The sequence below is a fragment of the Rhinolophus sinicus genome, chromosome 9 (assembly GCF_057876585.1).
Source record: "Rhinolophus sinicus isolate RSI-liver-muscle chromosome 9, RSI-T2T, whole genome shotgun sequence".
Classification (NCBI taxonomy): Eukaryota; Metazoa; Chordata; class Mammalia; order Chiroptera; family Rhinolophidae; genus Rhinolophus; species Rhinolophus sinicus.
In genome coordinates, this window is record NC_142509.1 from 38,812,796 (window position 1) to 38,828,022 (window position 15,227).

Here is a 15,227-nt window from a genome sequence, read left to right on the forward strand (position 1 = left end):
TTCTTCCCTTCTTCAATGTGCTCGCTAATTTAGAATCAGGGGTGAAGGGATGGGAGGGGAGCACAGTGGTACCTCAGTTTTCGAACATCTCTGTTGACGAACATTTTGGTTTACGAACGCCATGAATTTTATGGATCTATGGTATCATTAGATAGTAAAATTCATGCTAAACTTGCAGTTTTAGGGGTTGATTTTAAAGGTCTGGAATGGTTTAATCCATTTTGCATTACTTTCTATGGCGAAACCCTGCCTCGGTTTTTGAACGTTTCAGACCTCGAATGGTCTTCTGGAACGGATTACGTTTGAAAACCGAGGTACCACTGTACTCTGAGACGCAGATGGGGTGGTGGTGGTGTAATCTAGTCTCTCCATCCAGCATTCAGCTCTAGCAAATCACTAGTCTGCTTGGTTAAATGTGCACCTTCCCACACAACTCAGATCCATTACCGAGTTGTGTGTTTTGCAGGGAGAGGTTCGAATAAAAAGCCCCTGCCGCTGAAATAATGGGGGTCTGGCTGGACCGTCAGCTCTTCTGTTGGGCTCTATCTGCCTCGCAGCCCTTCGCCACCTCTTCTCACTGGAGCGTTTTACGTGACGGGGTATTTTACCTGAGTATCTTAGCTGCTTCGCGTGACACGTACTTGAGGCAGGCACCAGTGTGCGCCTCTCGCGGAGGGGTGTCCTTTCTCTTATTTTGTTGTTAGTTCATTGCATCTGGACTCCTTTTGAGGAGTGGCATCTGCGAAGGGTGGACTCTGGTCCCTCCTGCTGGGGCCAGCCTTCGGGACTGGGTTTTCTCCATAGCATTACATCGCAGGCTGCAGCATTCGTATTTCCTACTTCCCAATGCTGGCATCGCCCACAGCAGACATGGCATACGCACTGACTGAAGAGCATGTGACAAACCTGCAGGAGGAGACGACACATGTGGCCACGGGCCTCCAGGCCTTTGACTCGGCTGCATTTTGTCTCTCTCCCATGCTGCTGCTTACAGTGTGTGCTTAGAGTGATGCTATTACTGGGTTGTAAGTAGCTGTAATATCCATGTATTATTATTCCTTTGGACATGGGTTGAAATTACTGAACTTACTGGCCCAAAACGTACGATTCGTGAACCTCAGTGTTTCAGAGAATATGGTAACTAAAGCAGGAAAAAGAAATCCTTCCTACATTTAAGAAATGACTGATGTTGTATGCCTGATATTTTCCTGTAATGTGGCATCATTAAAAAAAAGCAAAACAAAAAGACTGAGTGCTGGGGGAGAGGCTACACACCCACGCCCATGATTGATTCCGGTGTGGGGTGCTTTCAAAGCACGTCCCGTGGGTTTGTAATGTGTTCATCTCAGCCCGACGTCAATACCTCGGTCCGAGCTCAATGATTAGCATTAATCTCCTCTGTGGTTTAAAAGCAGCTTCCACTATAGTCACTGGGGCGATACAGTCCACGCTTCACATTAGAGGTAAAAATGTGCATTGTTACTGAGCCGGTGCTGGGGCTGCTGCTGAGTTATCCTTTCTCCGTAAATACACAGTCCCCCCAGCTTCTTAAGAAAAGGTGAAGTGGAATTCGGGAGCTTTATAACTCGCACACACAGCATTTCACTGCAGATGACTTGCTGTCAAATCTCATTTACTTCAAAGGAAAGGCAGCTGTGAGCAGTTCTGCCTTAAAGTGTTGTCGTGTTCCTTTTGAAAACTCCAAAATAACCTTTGGGCTGAGGGTTTTGAATGGAACTGATTTCAGAGGAGTGGGTAGGGTATGTTTCATCAGCATTGATTCAGATAACATGAGTGGTTAATCGCAGAATAAATGCATATTATTTTTGAAGGGAGGGATCTTTTGACCTTCCAGAATTAGCTTTGTTTTCTCATGGAAGCTTATAAAAATCCCGTTTGCAAAAACACATGCTAACATGATAAACTGCAAAACTTGAGCTGGATGGACACACTCCTACTACTAAGCTGCTGTTTCAGGTTTGGGCTTATTACGGACTTGAATTTGGCACAGAATTAAATGAACAGAACACAAAAAAAGTATTTTCTTATCCGGGTCTTTCTCATTTAGGCTCTCCTCCCCGCCCCAGAACGCACACACGTGCACACACATGCACATACACACGTATACACACGCACACACACACACACTGCCCGGGGTGAGGAAGGCCCCTTCTCAAGTAAAAAGCAGGAACAAGGTAATTCTGGGCTCTTAGCTTCCAGGTCCAGGCCCTGGAGGTTGAAGATTCATTGAAGGGCTTTTCAAGGACAACTGTGACTGTCATGTGACCTTGGCTAGTTTCCGGGTGTGTGTGTGTGTGTGTGTGTGTGTGTGTGTGTGTGTGTGTCAGTACGTGCCCCTCCCACCTTGAAAAGCGAAGGGACCTTTGATGTGTCACAATTAGAAGGGTGCTCCTCAAATATAGTTTGGTGGAGCCAGTAGGAAAGTGAAGTACTTTGCAAGGTGCAGGACAGAATCAAAGAGTTGTACCCAGAATGCCACTGGCATCCCCAGGGAGAAACACTCTTACCCCAGCGATGTAAGATCCGAGTGCACGTGTGGAGGTAACTGAGGGTCACTCAGCCTTACCGCATCCCCACATGACGGGCCACGGTCACTGGGCTGGACAAGCTCCCATCAAAGCCGTTAACTCGCAAGCAAACCTCTGCAAGAACATCTGGATGGGGTGTTTTCTACCTGGGCTGTGCCTCGCCAAGCGCTGTGACACGTGAACACCATAAACCCGGGGGCAGGAGCCCCCCTTCCAGGAGCCCCCATTATTGTTTGGTCCTGGAGCCTGGGCAGCTGCATTTTTGTTTCAGTTTAAGGCTGCTCTGCCCTGCAGAGTGGACGCAGTGTCTTTGGAGACTCTATGAAGGTTTTGAAGAAGGCTGAATGTGAACCTGATAGAAGGCTGAAGAGCTCCTGGGGCCGAGGCAGGTGGAGAATGAACTGACTGCAAACAACCACGTGTCAGACACCTCACTCTGGCACCTGCTCTTGCTTAAGACGTCTCCTTGATGAAAGACCTGGCCAGACAATCAGCTCTAATGCGTCTTTTGGAGCAAAAATTAATATAAGACCTGGTATTATATTTTATATTATATTAATATTATATTTCATTATATTAATTATATTACAGACCCGGTCTTACATTAAAATAAGACCGGGTCTTATATTAATTGTTGCTCCAAAAGGCGCATTAGAGCTGACTGTCCGGCCGGGTCTCATTTTCGGGGAAACAGGGTGTGTTAGAAAACGGTTACAGTGGATCGTTTTCCAGAACTTGGCAAATACGGTAAGAGATTAAAATCCAGTGCATCATGTGAAAACCCAGTGTTTCAACAGGGAAATCATTTTGTCAAGCTGTCCTCTCCGGGAGCTGCCAGGGGCCCCGTGAACAGGAGAAGCTGCCCAGGAACTGGCTCATCGGCCCGAGCCGCTCCTGCAGCCCCACCCACCTGTGTCCTCCTTCTGTCCTGCAGGCGATGGACCTGGAAGTTCCGGTCCTGGCCAGGAACATCCCGGGGAACGCGGCCGTGGTGACGCACGAGGTCACAGGACTGCTGTTCTCTGACCCCCAGGTAAGCAGGGGCTAGGCCCTGGCCCCCGCCTGTGTGGGTGGCTTTCGTGTGTGTCATCTTGGTCTGTGACGTGTGTTTTTGTCTGTTCGCGGCATCCGTCTCAGAACCGGTGGTTGCCCTGATGACACACGGTGTCTGCTGTGACCACACGAGCAGCCGCCCGGACATGGGGCTGGAGAAACCAAGCGTCGGTCAGGAAACAGGAGACCCGAGTTGTCCTCTGCTGCTGTGTGTGACCCTGATCCAGTCACATCACCTCTTAGACACTTAGATTTCTGATTTCTAAACGGGCTTGCTTCTCACACATCTGTGTCTCTAGAACACCTACTGGTGCTCAGAAGACTGCCCTACATCTGATCATAGTCACGTGTACAAAGAAGGCCGGGTGCTTGTGTGTAGACATGGATTGGAACAGAAGATAAAGGACAGTGCAGCTGACAAGGGGCACAGTGGGTGTACCTGGGGCACGTGTGCCAGGACGTCCCAGGAGGTGTGTTGAAGGGGGTCCCCATTTGCCAGGTGCCAGGTCCCAAGGATGTGCCCCCACATGTCTATCTGCATGTGGACCCCTCGGGACGGTGTGCAGGTGTGGGCCTGGCCTGCGTCTCCCAGCTCAGACAAGAGTTGCTCAGTAACTGCTGCTCTCAGAGGTGTGATGGGGGCTGAGTGGCAGGTCCACAGGCAGAGTGGTGTGCAGGGCACAGGCCAGAGCGGGACCTGCTGTCACTGGGAGAGGCCCTGCTTCATGCCACCTACGTCCTGTAGGTGGTGAATCCACATCTGAGGCCCAGCCTTTGTTTCAAGCCTTTAGCCCTGAAAACTAGGTTGTACTCCCCATCGTCTTTATGAAAGCACATGTTATATTCAGAAACATAGGGATTTATACTTAAAAATTACAGTCAGCTCAAAGACTTGAAAATTCAGTTTTTCAAATTTCCTGTAGCAGAGGTTTTACCCCCGATTCTTTTGCTTTCCCTTAATATAATCATGGGTCAGCCCTTTTCACGACCTGTGCATCAGAGTTGCGCAGACCAGATAGAAGCCAGCTTCACGGTGGTGGGGGGACAGCAGGAAGTCGGGGACCAGCCAGCCCCGGACAGGTGTGCTGCCTCAGTGGGGGAGCAGACTGAATGGATACAAGAGGCCCATGGCTTGTCTGTTATGGTCTAGCAAAAGGCACGTGTACTTTCAATGCCTTTTGACAAAACGCCTAGAACCAACACGACATCGGAGTGTGAAGCGCTCAGGTAGTTACTTGCTGATTCTCTAAAGAAAGGCTTACTGCTTCCAGCACTGGCTGAGCTTTAGGACGGAGAAGAGTGTCTCCATGCTGGCAAAACGGTTTTATTCTCATCTCCCCAAACACAATGTTAGTACGAGTCGCAGCTCAGTTTCAGAGCACACGACGATGTCAGTGCGTGTCTGAGCAGCCGTCACTGACGCACGGGCATGTCAGGCTGAACACCCGCACGGGAGCCTCTTGCACGGTACGGGTCGTTCTACTATGTGCAAATCACTGTCATGATGGCCACAGTTCTGAGTCAGCTCTGCTGGTGACCGGCCGCCTGTGAGCTCTCAGACACCATCCCGCAGCACGCAGTTAAGTCGCAGACCTTACTTTGATTCCAACTTGAACGTTCGTTGTACAAAGGATGTTTAAAAAAAAAAAACTAGGATGCTTGCGTTTCACATGGGGAGGAGGCTGCGTTTTTATAACATAGTTTGAGAACGTGCACTAGACACGGAGGTGGCTTTGTTTTGTTTGCTTTGTAGCCGTGATCGGACTTGACCTAACACAGAGTCAGAGCTGTTGCTTCAAAAACAAATAGGCCTTTTAAATGAGTCAGACTGTGGTTATAGTCTCTCAGCTAAGGAACTAAGGAACCGCTTGGCTAACCGACGGGTTGGAGGCCAGCGTTTGCAAGGTTTGTTTCCACTGTGGATTAGAAGCAGCATTTCACTTAGTAAGGACTTCCCTGTTAGAGCACCAGCCTCGTAAAGTGGGTATTTTTTAACCTTGAATGCTGTTCCAATCCATGCTAAACCTGGAGTTAGTAGCTCTGCCGTGGTTTTTACTTCCTAATTGAGATGGTAAAGAAGCCGGATAGAAAGGGTGACACCACTCAGTCGCTCAGCAGGTTAGACAGCACATTCCACACGCCGCTCGTGTATTTTTCTTTTTAAAGGATTTTTTTTTTTTGGTGGGGGGAAGGGGAACAGGACTTTATTGGGGAACAGTGTGTACTTCCAGGACTTTTTCCAAGTCAAGTTGTTGTCTTTTCAATCTTAGTTGTGGAGGGCGCAGCTCAGCTCCAGGTCCAGTTGCCGTTGTTAGTTGCAGGGGGCACTGCCCACCATCCCTTGTGGGAGTCGAACCAGCAACCTTGTGGTTGAGAGCCTGCGCTCCAACAAGCTGAGCCATCGGCACTGGCCCAGGTGGGAATAGAACCGGCAGCCTTCGGTGTTAGGAGCACGGAGCTCCAACCGCCTGAGCCACCAGGCCGGCCCTCGCTCGCGTATTTTTAAAAATGAAAAAAAATTTTACATACGTTTTGCCTGAACAGTTGTTAAAGGGGTCCCTTATCCTTTTGCTTATTTTGTGAACCTTTTTATAAGACTGAACCAACAACAGGAAAATGGAAACGTGACGTTTCCCCTGAAAGCGTAGCCCATACTCCGTGCTTGTCCTTGTTGGACAGGGGGCTCCCCGCCCCCTCCCTGGCACCTGTGTCACATGGTGGCTCCGTCCCTGAGGTCCAGTCATGCCCGTGAGGGGTGAGGAGGCGCGCGTGCGTGGTGCATCCATCCGTCTGGCAGGGCTCATTCTATGTGTGGGCTCCCGCAGGCCTTGCACCCAAAGACCGGAGCATCAGCAGGTGTGACAGTAATGATACACTGATGGCCGGGGTGGCAGCAGCGAGATCTTTAGGAAAGGGACGCACGATAAATAAGTCTGTGCCAGGCATGGGTGGAGGGAGTAGGAAAGAAGCTGATTTGGAGTTCGCATGCGCTGGGCCGGGGGTGCAAGCTCAGATGTCTGGCGGACACGAAGGCCTGCCCGGGAGTGGGGTTCCCTCCCTGCTGGAGACGACAGGCCCGGAGGGAAGGCATGCAACCCACCACCTGACTGTACGGACACAGGCCAATTTGAAGCGAGGCTGGGTATCTCGATTTTTATTTGGATTTTACCAACTTTTACATGTCAATAATTTAGTTAATTTTTAAAATTATTAGTTGAAACTCTGTGGGCCGTTTGGTCATTTGTGGCCCCACCCCCTGAAAGCCTTGGGTCCGCGAGGGCAGTTTCTTAATGGTGAGAGGGAGGCAGAAGCCGCCCCTGTGGGGTCCTGGGTTCTGCCCTGAGAGCTGAGCACCTGGAATGGGACCTGGTACTGAGTGTGGACAGGTGAGGGCTGCTGTGTAAAGATAATGGGGAATCTGGAAGGAAAGGAAATTTGCTTTGGGCAGCTTATCAAATCAAAGAATGTATTTGGGGCTTTTAACAAAATGAAGATTAAAAACCTTCAGCTGTCACAGGAATAAAATAATCTCTCTTTTTATACAGTTAATCCCTGGGAAGCCGTAAGGGATGATTTTGAAACCCACTAAACATTGATTTTCTTTTGTTACCACAACAACCCCTTTCTTTCTAAGAATAAGGACGAACTATTTTATGGTTCCCTGTCATAGCTTCAGAATTAAACTCCATTTGGCATTTAATAGATACGGTGAATCCGTAGTCTTTCTCAGGGTCAGACTTTTAAAGTGTGGCCCAAACTAGTTTTTCTGGGAGGTTCTGTTTGTTTTTTAGACAACCGTAGAGAAAAATAAATTTCTGGATGATGATGACAGCTACCACTGATCGAGGGCTTGTTAGATTCCGGGCACTGTTCCTAGCGTTCTGCGTGGATTTCCACGTTCACTCAAGATTGTTTCTTTTTCTTTAAATGGTAATGATGCCGACCGTCTATCCATGGTTAATGTTTGGAGAGAGCGACGTGTTGGAGGACGTCGCGTGGGCGGACGTGCTTGGTCTCGTTTTCCACTTGAAACCTGAGCGACTCCAGACACCTTCCTTCTCCCTATGCTTGTGCCTTGTTGGTAAGAGGGAGATGAGGCCCATCTGGAGAACAGAGAAAGCACGCGTGACGGAGGCCCTTCTGTCACTCAGATGAAGGCTGTACATTCTCAGCCCTTCGTACTCATGGCTTGGGCAGAACGCAAGGTGCCGTCGGCTGCTCCTTGGAGCCCTCTAGTGTGCAACACACTCTCGTGCAAGCGCTGGAGTCACGCTGGCTCGGCCCTCGGGAGAGGCGGAGGTCCCATTGAGCTCACTTTGGGCCACTTTCTCCGTATGGAATTCGGTGAGGTGTCAGCCCATGTCACGCAAAATAGCATTTCTCCCTTTCTTATTGTTATTATCTTCCAAATTTTAACTTCTTAACCAAAATATGTAATTCTTGGATGTTAAATGCAGCTGCAAACTGTAAGTGCACAGCCCCTTCTTCAGGAAGTTTTCCACCAGCAATGAAAGACTGCTCGGAAGGGAAGTTGACTGAAAACAGGCAACTCCTAACTGAATAACGACAAACACAAAACCAGGCTCTCCTGCATCAGTTTTGGTTACACTTTAGAAATCTGCAACCTGAGCCCTGTGGACCTGGGGTAGACCTGGTCCCCTTGGGTGTTTAGTTTGCTGTGTTTTTAAAATTTTGAATTACTGTCGGTATTTAACACGGGGTGCTTTCCCATAAATATTCAGAATTCAGACTTCTCTTGAAGAACACAGGCAATGTGGCATCAAGTGTAGGCTGGCATTCCCCGCAGCAGTTGGGTGGCACTGCCCACTTTCCCCGCTGGGCCCAGTGGGCACTGGAGTTTCCAAAGCTGATACAGAACAGTGCCTAGATCTGTGTTTGAATCTGTTAGGAAATGGCATTCCTATACTTGGTTTCTGTTTTCTTTTTGTTGTCTTAGTGTGTGTGCTTTCCTGCCTTGTGAGTTAGTAGCACGAATAATCTTTGAGACTGGTCGTTACACGGCACAGAGCCCTTGATAAATACCCTCCCCCAGCAAGTGTTTGTCAATCAGCCAATCAGTTTTCTGGTGAGTTCTATAGCAGACAGGTGTGTAAAATCTGTCGTGCTCTGGTGGGAATGATGACAAATGACATCTGTACTGGTTTCATAGAAGTCATGCACCAGCTCTTGCCGCCAAGTTCGGGTCCACTTGACGGGCCTCACGCGTGAGGTGGTGGACGCTGCTGGTGGCTGGCGTCTCTGCCCAGGTCATCTCCCACCCTTGTGGAAGTAGCTCAGGTTTTGTTATGTGGCGGCCTCAGGGCTCCGAGAGGCAAGGGTGGGGCTGGAAGGCCTTTGGAGCTTTGTGTGGACGCCCCACAGCATCACGTGTCACAAGCGAGTTACAGGACCAGCCCAGAGTCAGGAGTTGGGGGAGTCCCCTCTCCCCCTTAATGGAAGGAGTGGGGGACTCATGCAGCAAAGAGACGCGTGACGCATGCACAGGGATGGATGGGGCTGCAGCCACCATCTCTGCACACGCTCCAGCACGTCTCACTGTCCACAGGCGTGTGGTTGGCGCGTTTCCTCAGCGGTCGTGTAGGCAGGAAATGGGCCTGGAGCCTTGGGGGTGACGCTTACTGTCCCAGTGCTCTTTCCCTTGTCTTTCCGTGGTGCGTCTCCTCTTCCTCCAGCCTCTCTCTCATCCAGGTTTCCTCACGCCGACGGCCACAGTGTTTCCCAGTCCTCACTCACGCCCACCTCTATCTTGCGTCTGTGGTTTTGGTTCCACGCAGAGAGGAAAAAGTGCATCACACTGTATTCCTAGAAACCCTCTCATTCGGGATTGTGTTGTAAAATGGTCTCACCTGCTGCAGAAATTGTGTGTGGGGGGGTGGGCTCAGCAAAGTCTCTGCATCACAGACAGCAAAGACAGGACCAGCGTCATAAAATGACACACGGAATCTGTAAGCCTCGCACATGACTTTAGTAAGAACGGTGTTCTGTTATGTGATGGGGATAAATACGCTATGTTTTTATTACAAAAAGAACACTGATTTACTATAAAGTATATACACGACACCTAAAAACATAATCCTATCATAAGTATTGCTATTTATAACGCTAGCTATAACAGGCATTCGGCATTGAATTAATAATAGTGATTTTGAGACTATGTGGATATTCCTTCAAACAGCCAGGCACTGCGTTAATCTCGGGCGTTGCTGCGTCACTGGAATCTACACTTAACAGTCCAGGTAATTCTGTTTCTTTCCAATGAGGAAGGGCTTGGAGATCAGAAACGGCGCCTCTTTCCTTATCGCGCCGTGTCTGTGGACATCAACAAACGATGCACATTCGAGAAATATGGTCTGAAACTCAGCAGCGGGAGAAAGGGGAGGGGAGGAAAGCCAGGCCCGTTCAATCCCCTCTCCCGCCTTCTCCCGTGTCAGCGTGGACGTTCATCCTGGCGTGTGTGTGTGTGTGTGCACACCTGTGTGCGTGTGTGCACATGTACGTGTGTGTGCGTAAGTGCACGTGTACATGTGTGTGTGTGTGTGTGTAGTCTTACCCCACCCCACTGTTCGCATTAACTCTCATCCCTCCACCTTCTCAGAGGGAAGACACCAGGAGCTCATGCAGACACAGGCGTTTGGAGGCACTTGCAACCCTTCCCAGTATTCACATCTACTCTCTTCCTCTCCTCCTTGGCAGGAGTTTGTTCAGCTGGCGAAGAGACTGCTTAGTGACCCTGCATTAGAGAAAGAGCTCGTGGCCAATGGAAGGCGGTACGTGAGAATGTACCACTCGTGGCAGGTGGAGCGAGACACCTACCAGCACCTCGTCAGGACACTGGAGGGCAGCCCTGAGGACTAACGGTGCGTGCCTGGGGCCTGTCACGTGCCAGCCTGCACCTGCCATCAGAGGCACAGCCCTGGGCAAATAAATCCTGGGCCAGCAGGTCCAGCCCCGTACACGAATCAAGCCAGTTTCATTGGAATTGTAGATGTGTCGGTTGTAAGAGGGCTCAGCCCAAAGCTCTTGGTGCTTCCAGTAACACTCCCGACGTGTTTCCAGATCAGGCCAGATGGAGACACAGAGGCTCCTGGGGAGGGCTCCCTGGTTTTCAGGGGAATCAGGGAGAGAACTGGATTTGTGGCTTTAGCGGGCTTGTCTGTAAAGCCTCACAGTGCAGGCACCGCTCACCTGCCTTCTGGTGGCCTCTAAGCCATCGTCATCTGTCCAGAAAGCAAAACAAACAAACGTTTCCACTGCAAGGAGCTCTGGCAGCATTGTTCATACAGTACAGACCACAGCGAGTCTGGGTCCTGACAGATATGCAGGGGCCGTGGCTGACTGGACACTGGGGACGGGCTGTGGAGTCCACATGTGCACACACCGTCCTCCTCAGGTAAGTAACCGGAAAGCAGCAGGTGCCCTCTAGTAAAAACAGGTAGTGCCCTCTCCTCCAGTCCCTGAGCTTTAAAAGGAGACACTGAACACGCAAGCGTCTGATTAAGAGGGGTTTAAAACACAATCACTATTTTAATACCAAAGTAGAGATGAAAAGAGCAATGCTTTTCTGTAAACGCTGCAGACAGTTGCAGTTTCCTACTCAGTTAACTTCATGTTTAAACGTTTTGTGTATCGTTCTCAGTTTGCTGCTCTACAGGTCTGGGGACCTGAAGCTAAATCTCCAGATAGAGCTAACCGGTGACCTTCACGTATGGAGGGAGACATTGAATGCAGCACAGTGGTACCCTGAAAAGAGGGGGTGCTCACGTGGGCCTGCAGTTGGGGTGTGGGGTTGGCGCTCACTGCTCCCCCTTGAAGATCACTCTTTGCCTCTTTCCCACAAGCTCTCAGGAAAGCTAAACACAGCAGGACCTTTTTGATCTGAAAGATTCATCATGGATCTTACAGTTTACAGAAGCAGACCACGTAGGCCCTCCTTGCAGATGGGAATGTACGGTCCAGCGGACGCCTGGTGGACGCAGCAGACCAAGAACATGCTGCTCTCGGCATTGGCGGCCGCCCTCCCCACGCTCAGCTGAGGATGGGAGAGCGTCTAAACGTTTGGCCTCTCAGCAGGCCATGATGTGGCTTCAAGCGTGTCTCGCATCCCTGTGCTGGCCTCGGTGAGCGGGGTCTGCACCCTACACGGCCTTTCTCCTTGGAGGGTCTTGGCAGTTGAACCTGCCTTGTCCCCTGTTGATCTGCAGCTCCCTGAGGTCGGGGGAGCTGTCTCTTCTGCATTTGTCCACTGATGGCACATCCGTCTTCTTCCTCTTCCCCTCCCTCTCCTTTCTTGCACCTCCGACGCCCCACCCGCAGGTCCCCTTTGGGACCCAATGTCCATGTGGAGAGTCAGGGGGCTGAGGTTGGCAGGACCTACGGGAAGACCTCCTTACCCAAAGCTGCCCCTTCTCAGGAGAGGCCGTATACACTAAAGCAGAGGTTCCAGCCTCGCTTTTAAAACTTCTCACACCCGGGCTGCATCCCAGATGTTACATCAGAACCTTGGGGTGTGTGTGGGGGGGCCCGTCCTGAAGCTTCCGTGATCCAATGTGCAGACTAGATGGACAACTGACTGGAATGGCCCATGTGAACAGGGACCAGAATGTCACAGAAAACAAGGACAGTCTAAACAGAGGTTGGATGGTAACTTCCTATTGAAATATAAACCCGAGAACTAAGAAACTAGTTAGATTCGTCGCTAACAAAATTTATTTATACAGGTGGAGTTGCACCTGTAAGTGCAGGGCCAAGAACTACCCCTCCCCGCCCCCCAATACACACACACACACACACACACACACACACACACAAATCAATCCACAGGGCCTTCACCAATAGTCCCGTCCCAAGTGTCTCTTCTCTCGTTGATATTTAAGTTTTCTTCTGCAGCGTCTGTCCTCTCCTGGCCTTTCTCTTCGCTCGTCAGTTACCTGGTCTCCGGCTGTCGGAGCCGCATTCATCTGGGGTTCAAGTCGGAACAACAAATGTTTCATCAGTTTCAGGAAGTCCTGCAACTTTTGCAAGATTTACAGTTTTACTCTTTGGTTGATTTACGTGGTTGGCATTTGAATATTTTAAACATCTAGCAACAGTAAGAGGGACTGACTACACTGGTATGGAGAATGGGAATATCACTTAAGGTTACGTTTGGTTATCCAAAGAACAGTGGCTGAAGCAGGAGAGAAACACATTTTTTTCTCAAAGATTAACAGAGCATATGTGGTGTTTCCCAGGTCAGGGACTCAGACCCTCCATCCTGTTCCTTCTTCCTTAGTAGAAGGCCGTCTCTACCTGGTGGTGTAAGGTGGCTGCACAAGCCACGCCATCATACCTGAATTCCAGGCTGCAGAAAGATGGAAGGCGCGAACCAACACATATCTCCTCCCTGTCAGGACAATTCCCACTTCCAGGTCTATACTGTGTCCAGACCCAGTTGCAAGAGCAGCTTGGAAATGCAGGCTTTCCCGAGTAGCCCGGTGCCCAGTTAAAAACCAGGGTCTATTATCAAAAAGAAAGGGGAGGGTGCATACCAGGAGACTGCCTTTAGTTGCAGAAGCCACGGAGATAAACTTGTTTTAATTCTGCAGGAATCCTACTTCTTCTGAATCACTGAATACCTTTGAATGCCAAGAAGTGTTTTCCCTTAAATTAGCTTTTAAGGCCAGCCCTCCACGGCTTGCCTTTCTCCCCAGGACGTTTTTTGGATACGAGCTCTCAGCCAGTGTATCGGTCACTCCCTCAAACACTAAAGGCCCTGGGCCAAAGCCAGCATGGGTTTTCACTGGAATCTGCTAAAATGTTCCTTTGCGTCAGGTGAAACACAATCCCAGAAAACAGCGCACTTGAGTGGGTCCCTGTGTGTGTGTAATTTCGGTCATTCTGAGTATGTCGGTGGCTGAACCAGCTGTCATGTTGGAAGGGCTTAGGAAAGCGACCTTTTCCGAAGGGACCCGTGAGTCAGCTTCTAACCAAAACAGCAAGAACTTGTATTACAAGCAAGATGCCATGAAGCCCCAACTCGCATGGTGTTTAGGTTCTAAAAACAGTGTTTAGGGCAAAAATCTTGCAGGTCAAAATTACCCATGAAAACAGCCTCATTCGCCTGTGGTTCAAGTTGGTCTCCAACATTCCTATCCTCAATTTCAGGAAATTCTATACCTTTTGCAAGGTCTGCAACCTTACTTTTTGGTTGATTTATGCTGTGTTGGCACTTACACACATTCTCAACATGGAACAGTCGCTAAGAGGGACCCACAGGTGTGGCACGTCAGCCTGTGTCTCTACAGGCCCACACAGGAAGTCACGCGCTCAGGCAGGTTTCAGACCCAGGAAGGGAGATGAAAGGAAGTCAACCTCTGAACGTGTGGTTATCAATGGTTCCGACTTTCGATATAGAACTGAATCTCCAGCACAAATGGGGAAGCTCCCGTTTCCCGGGGGCAGGGCTATGCCTTCCATTTTCATACCAGCTATGTAACCCTTCGTCCAGTCACTCAACACGCATTTCCTGGAGTGGTGCATCCAGGCACTGCTCTCGGGGCCACGGACACAGCAGGGAACCAAAGCTCCCGCCCTCGCAGGCGTCCCTGCTGGCCTGGACAGAGCAGTCAGTCCCCCCAGGAGTTAGGACCAAAGTCTGTGAGGACGTGACCTACAGACAATTAAATCCCAACAGTTTCTGAGACTGAAAACCACATCTGGGGCACTACAAGTAATTTCTAAGAGGATCTCCATAGAGACTCCAAAGGAACTTTCAGTACCAGTGAATATGTTAAAACAAAAGTGGGGAGGAGGGGCGTCAGTTAAAAGAAATGACTTCATCTTACCTGTGGCCACAATCTAATTTGAAGACATTATTCTTACCATGTACTTTTTTCAGACTCATATATAGTCCTTAAAAGTCCAGGCGGAGAGAAACGGCTTTCCAAAAAGTGACGCAACCCTCATCAGTTACAAAAGCTTTCTCCCTCAGGAACAAAGAAATCGGTGTCCTCATGCGCGTCCCAGCACAGGCCTTCGAAGTCACTCCATGTACCTCAGAGAGCCTCCACTGTCACAAGAGTCAGGCTTCATTTACAATGGATTTTCTTCTTTAGCATCTAATATAAAAAATGTGCTAAGTATTTCCCCAAGTGAGAAAGGTTAGTAGCCAGACGTTTGCTGGAGAGCAAGAGTCCACGGAACACGAGAAGGCGAGCTTTCTGACTTGGTATTTGGTGCAAATCCCTGCCCTCGGAAGCAGCTGGAAAACAGTTTACACAGTGGAAATACCTGCTTGCCAAGGAGGCTTCTGTCTGTTACTTTCTGTCCCGTGTCCGCATGTGTTAGAGGCTCGTGGGCATGTGAGCGACTCTAACAAATGAGGTGGCTGAGAAAGCAGCTGCGCTCAGGACTTTAAACGGTAACATTCCTCCAGTTCTGTGGGTAAGAGCACTCGTGAATTGAACATTATGTTCAAAGGCTGACAGTGGTGCATTTTACCCAAGCCCTGTTCTCCCAGAAAACAGGAAAGTTTTATGTTCAGGGAAAGGACTTTCTGCAAAGGACTTTCCTTCCGCACATGACCTGTGATTTACTTAGATGGACTCACCAGTGTCCCCATGTTTG

At 49.7% G+C, this 15,227-nt stretch overlaps 1 protein-coding gene across 5 annotated transcripts in view; it reads left to right on the plus strand.

Annotated features, from left to right (window-relative positions):
* Positions 1-10,582, plus strand: part of GLT1D1 (glycosyltransferase 1 domain containing 1) — a 51,336-nt gene extending 40,754 nt beyond the window's left edge. For all 5 annotated transcript variants that reach the window (XM_088801094.1, XM_088801095.1, XM_074321931.2 and 2 more), the window contains 2 exons: positions 3,484-3,582; positions 10,317-10,582. In XM_088801094.1, the coding sequence (XP_088657220.1) occupies positions 3,484-3,582; positions 10,317-10,478 (261 nt within the window). In that variant the 3' untranslated portion in view covers positions 10,479-10,582. The remainder of the gene's footprint in view (positions 1-3,483; positions 3,583-10,316) is intronic.
* The last annotated feature ends 4,645 nt before the right edge of the window (positions 10,583-15,227 follow it).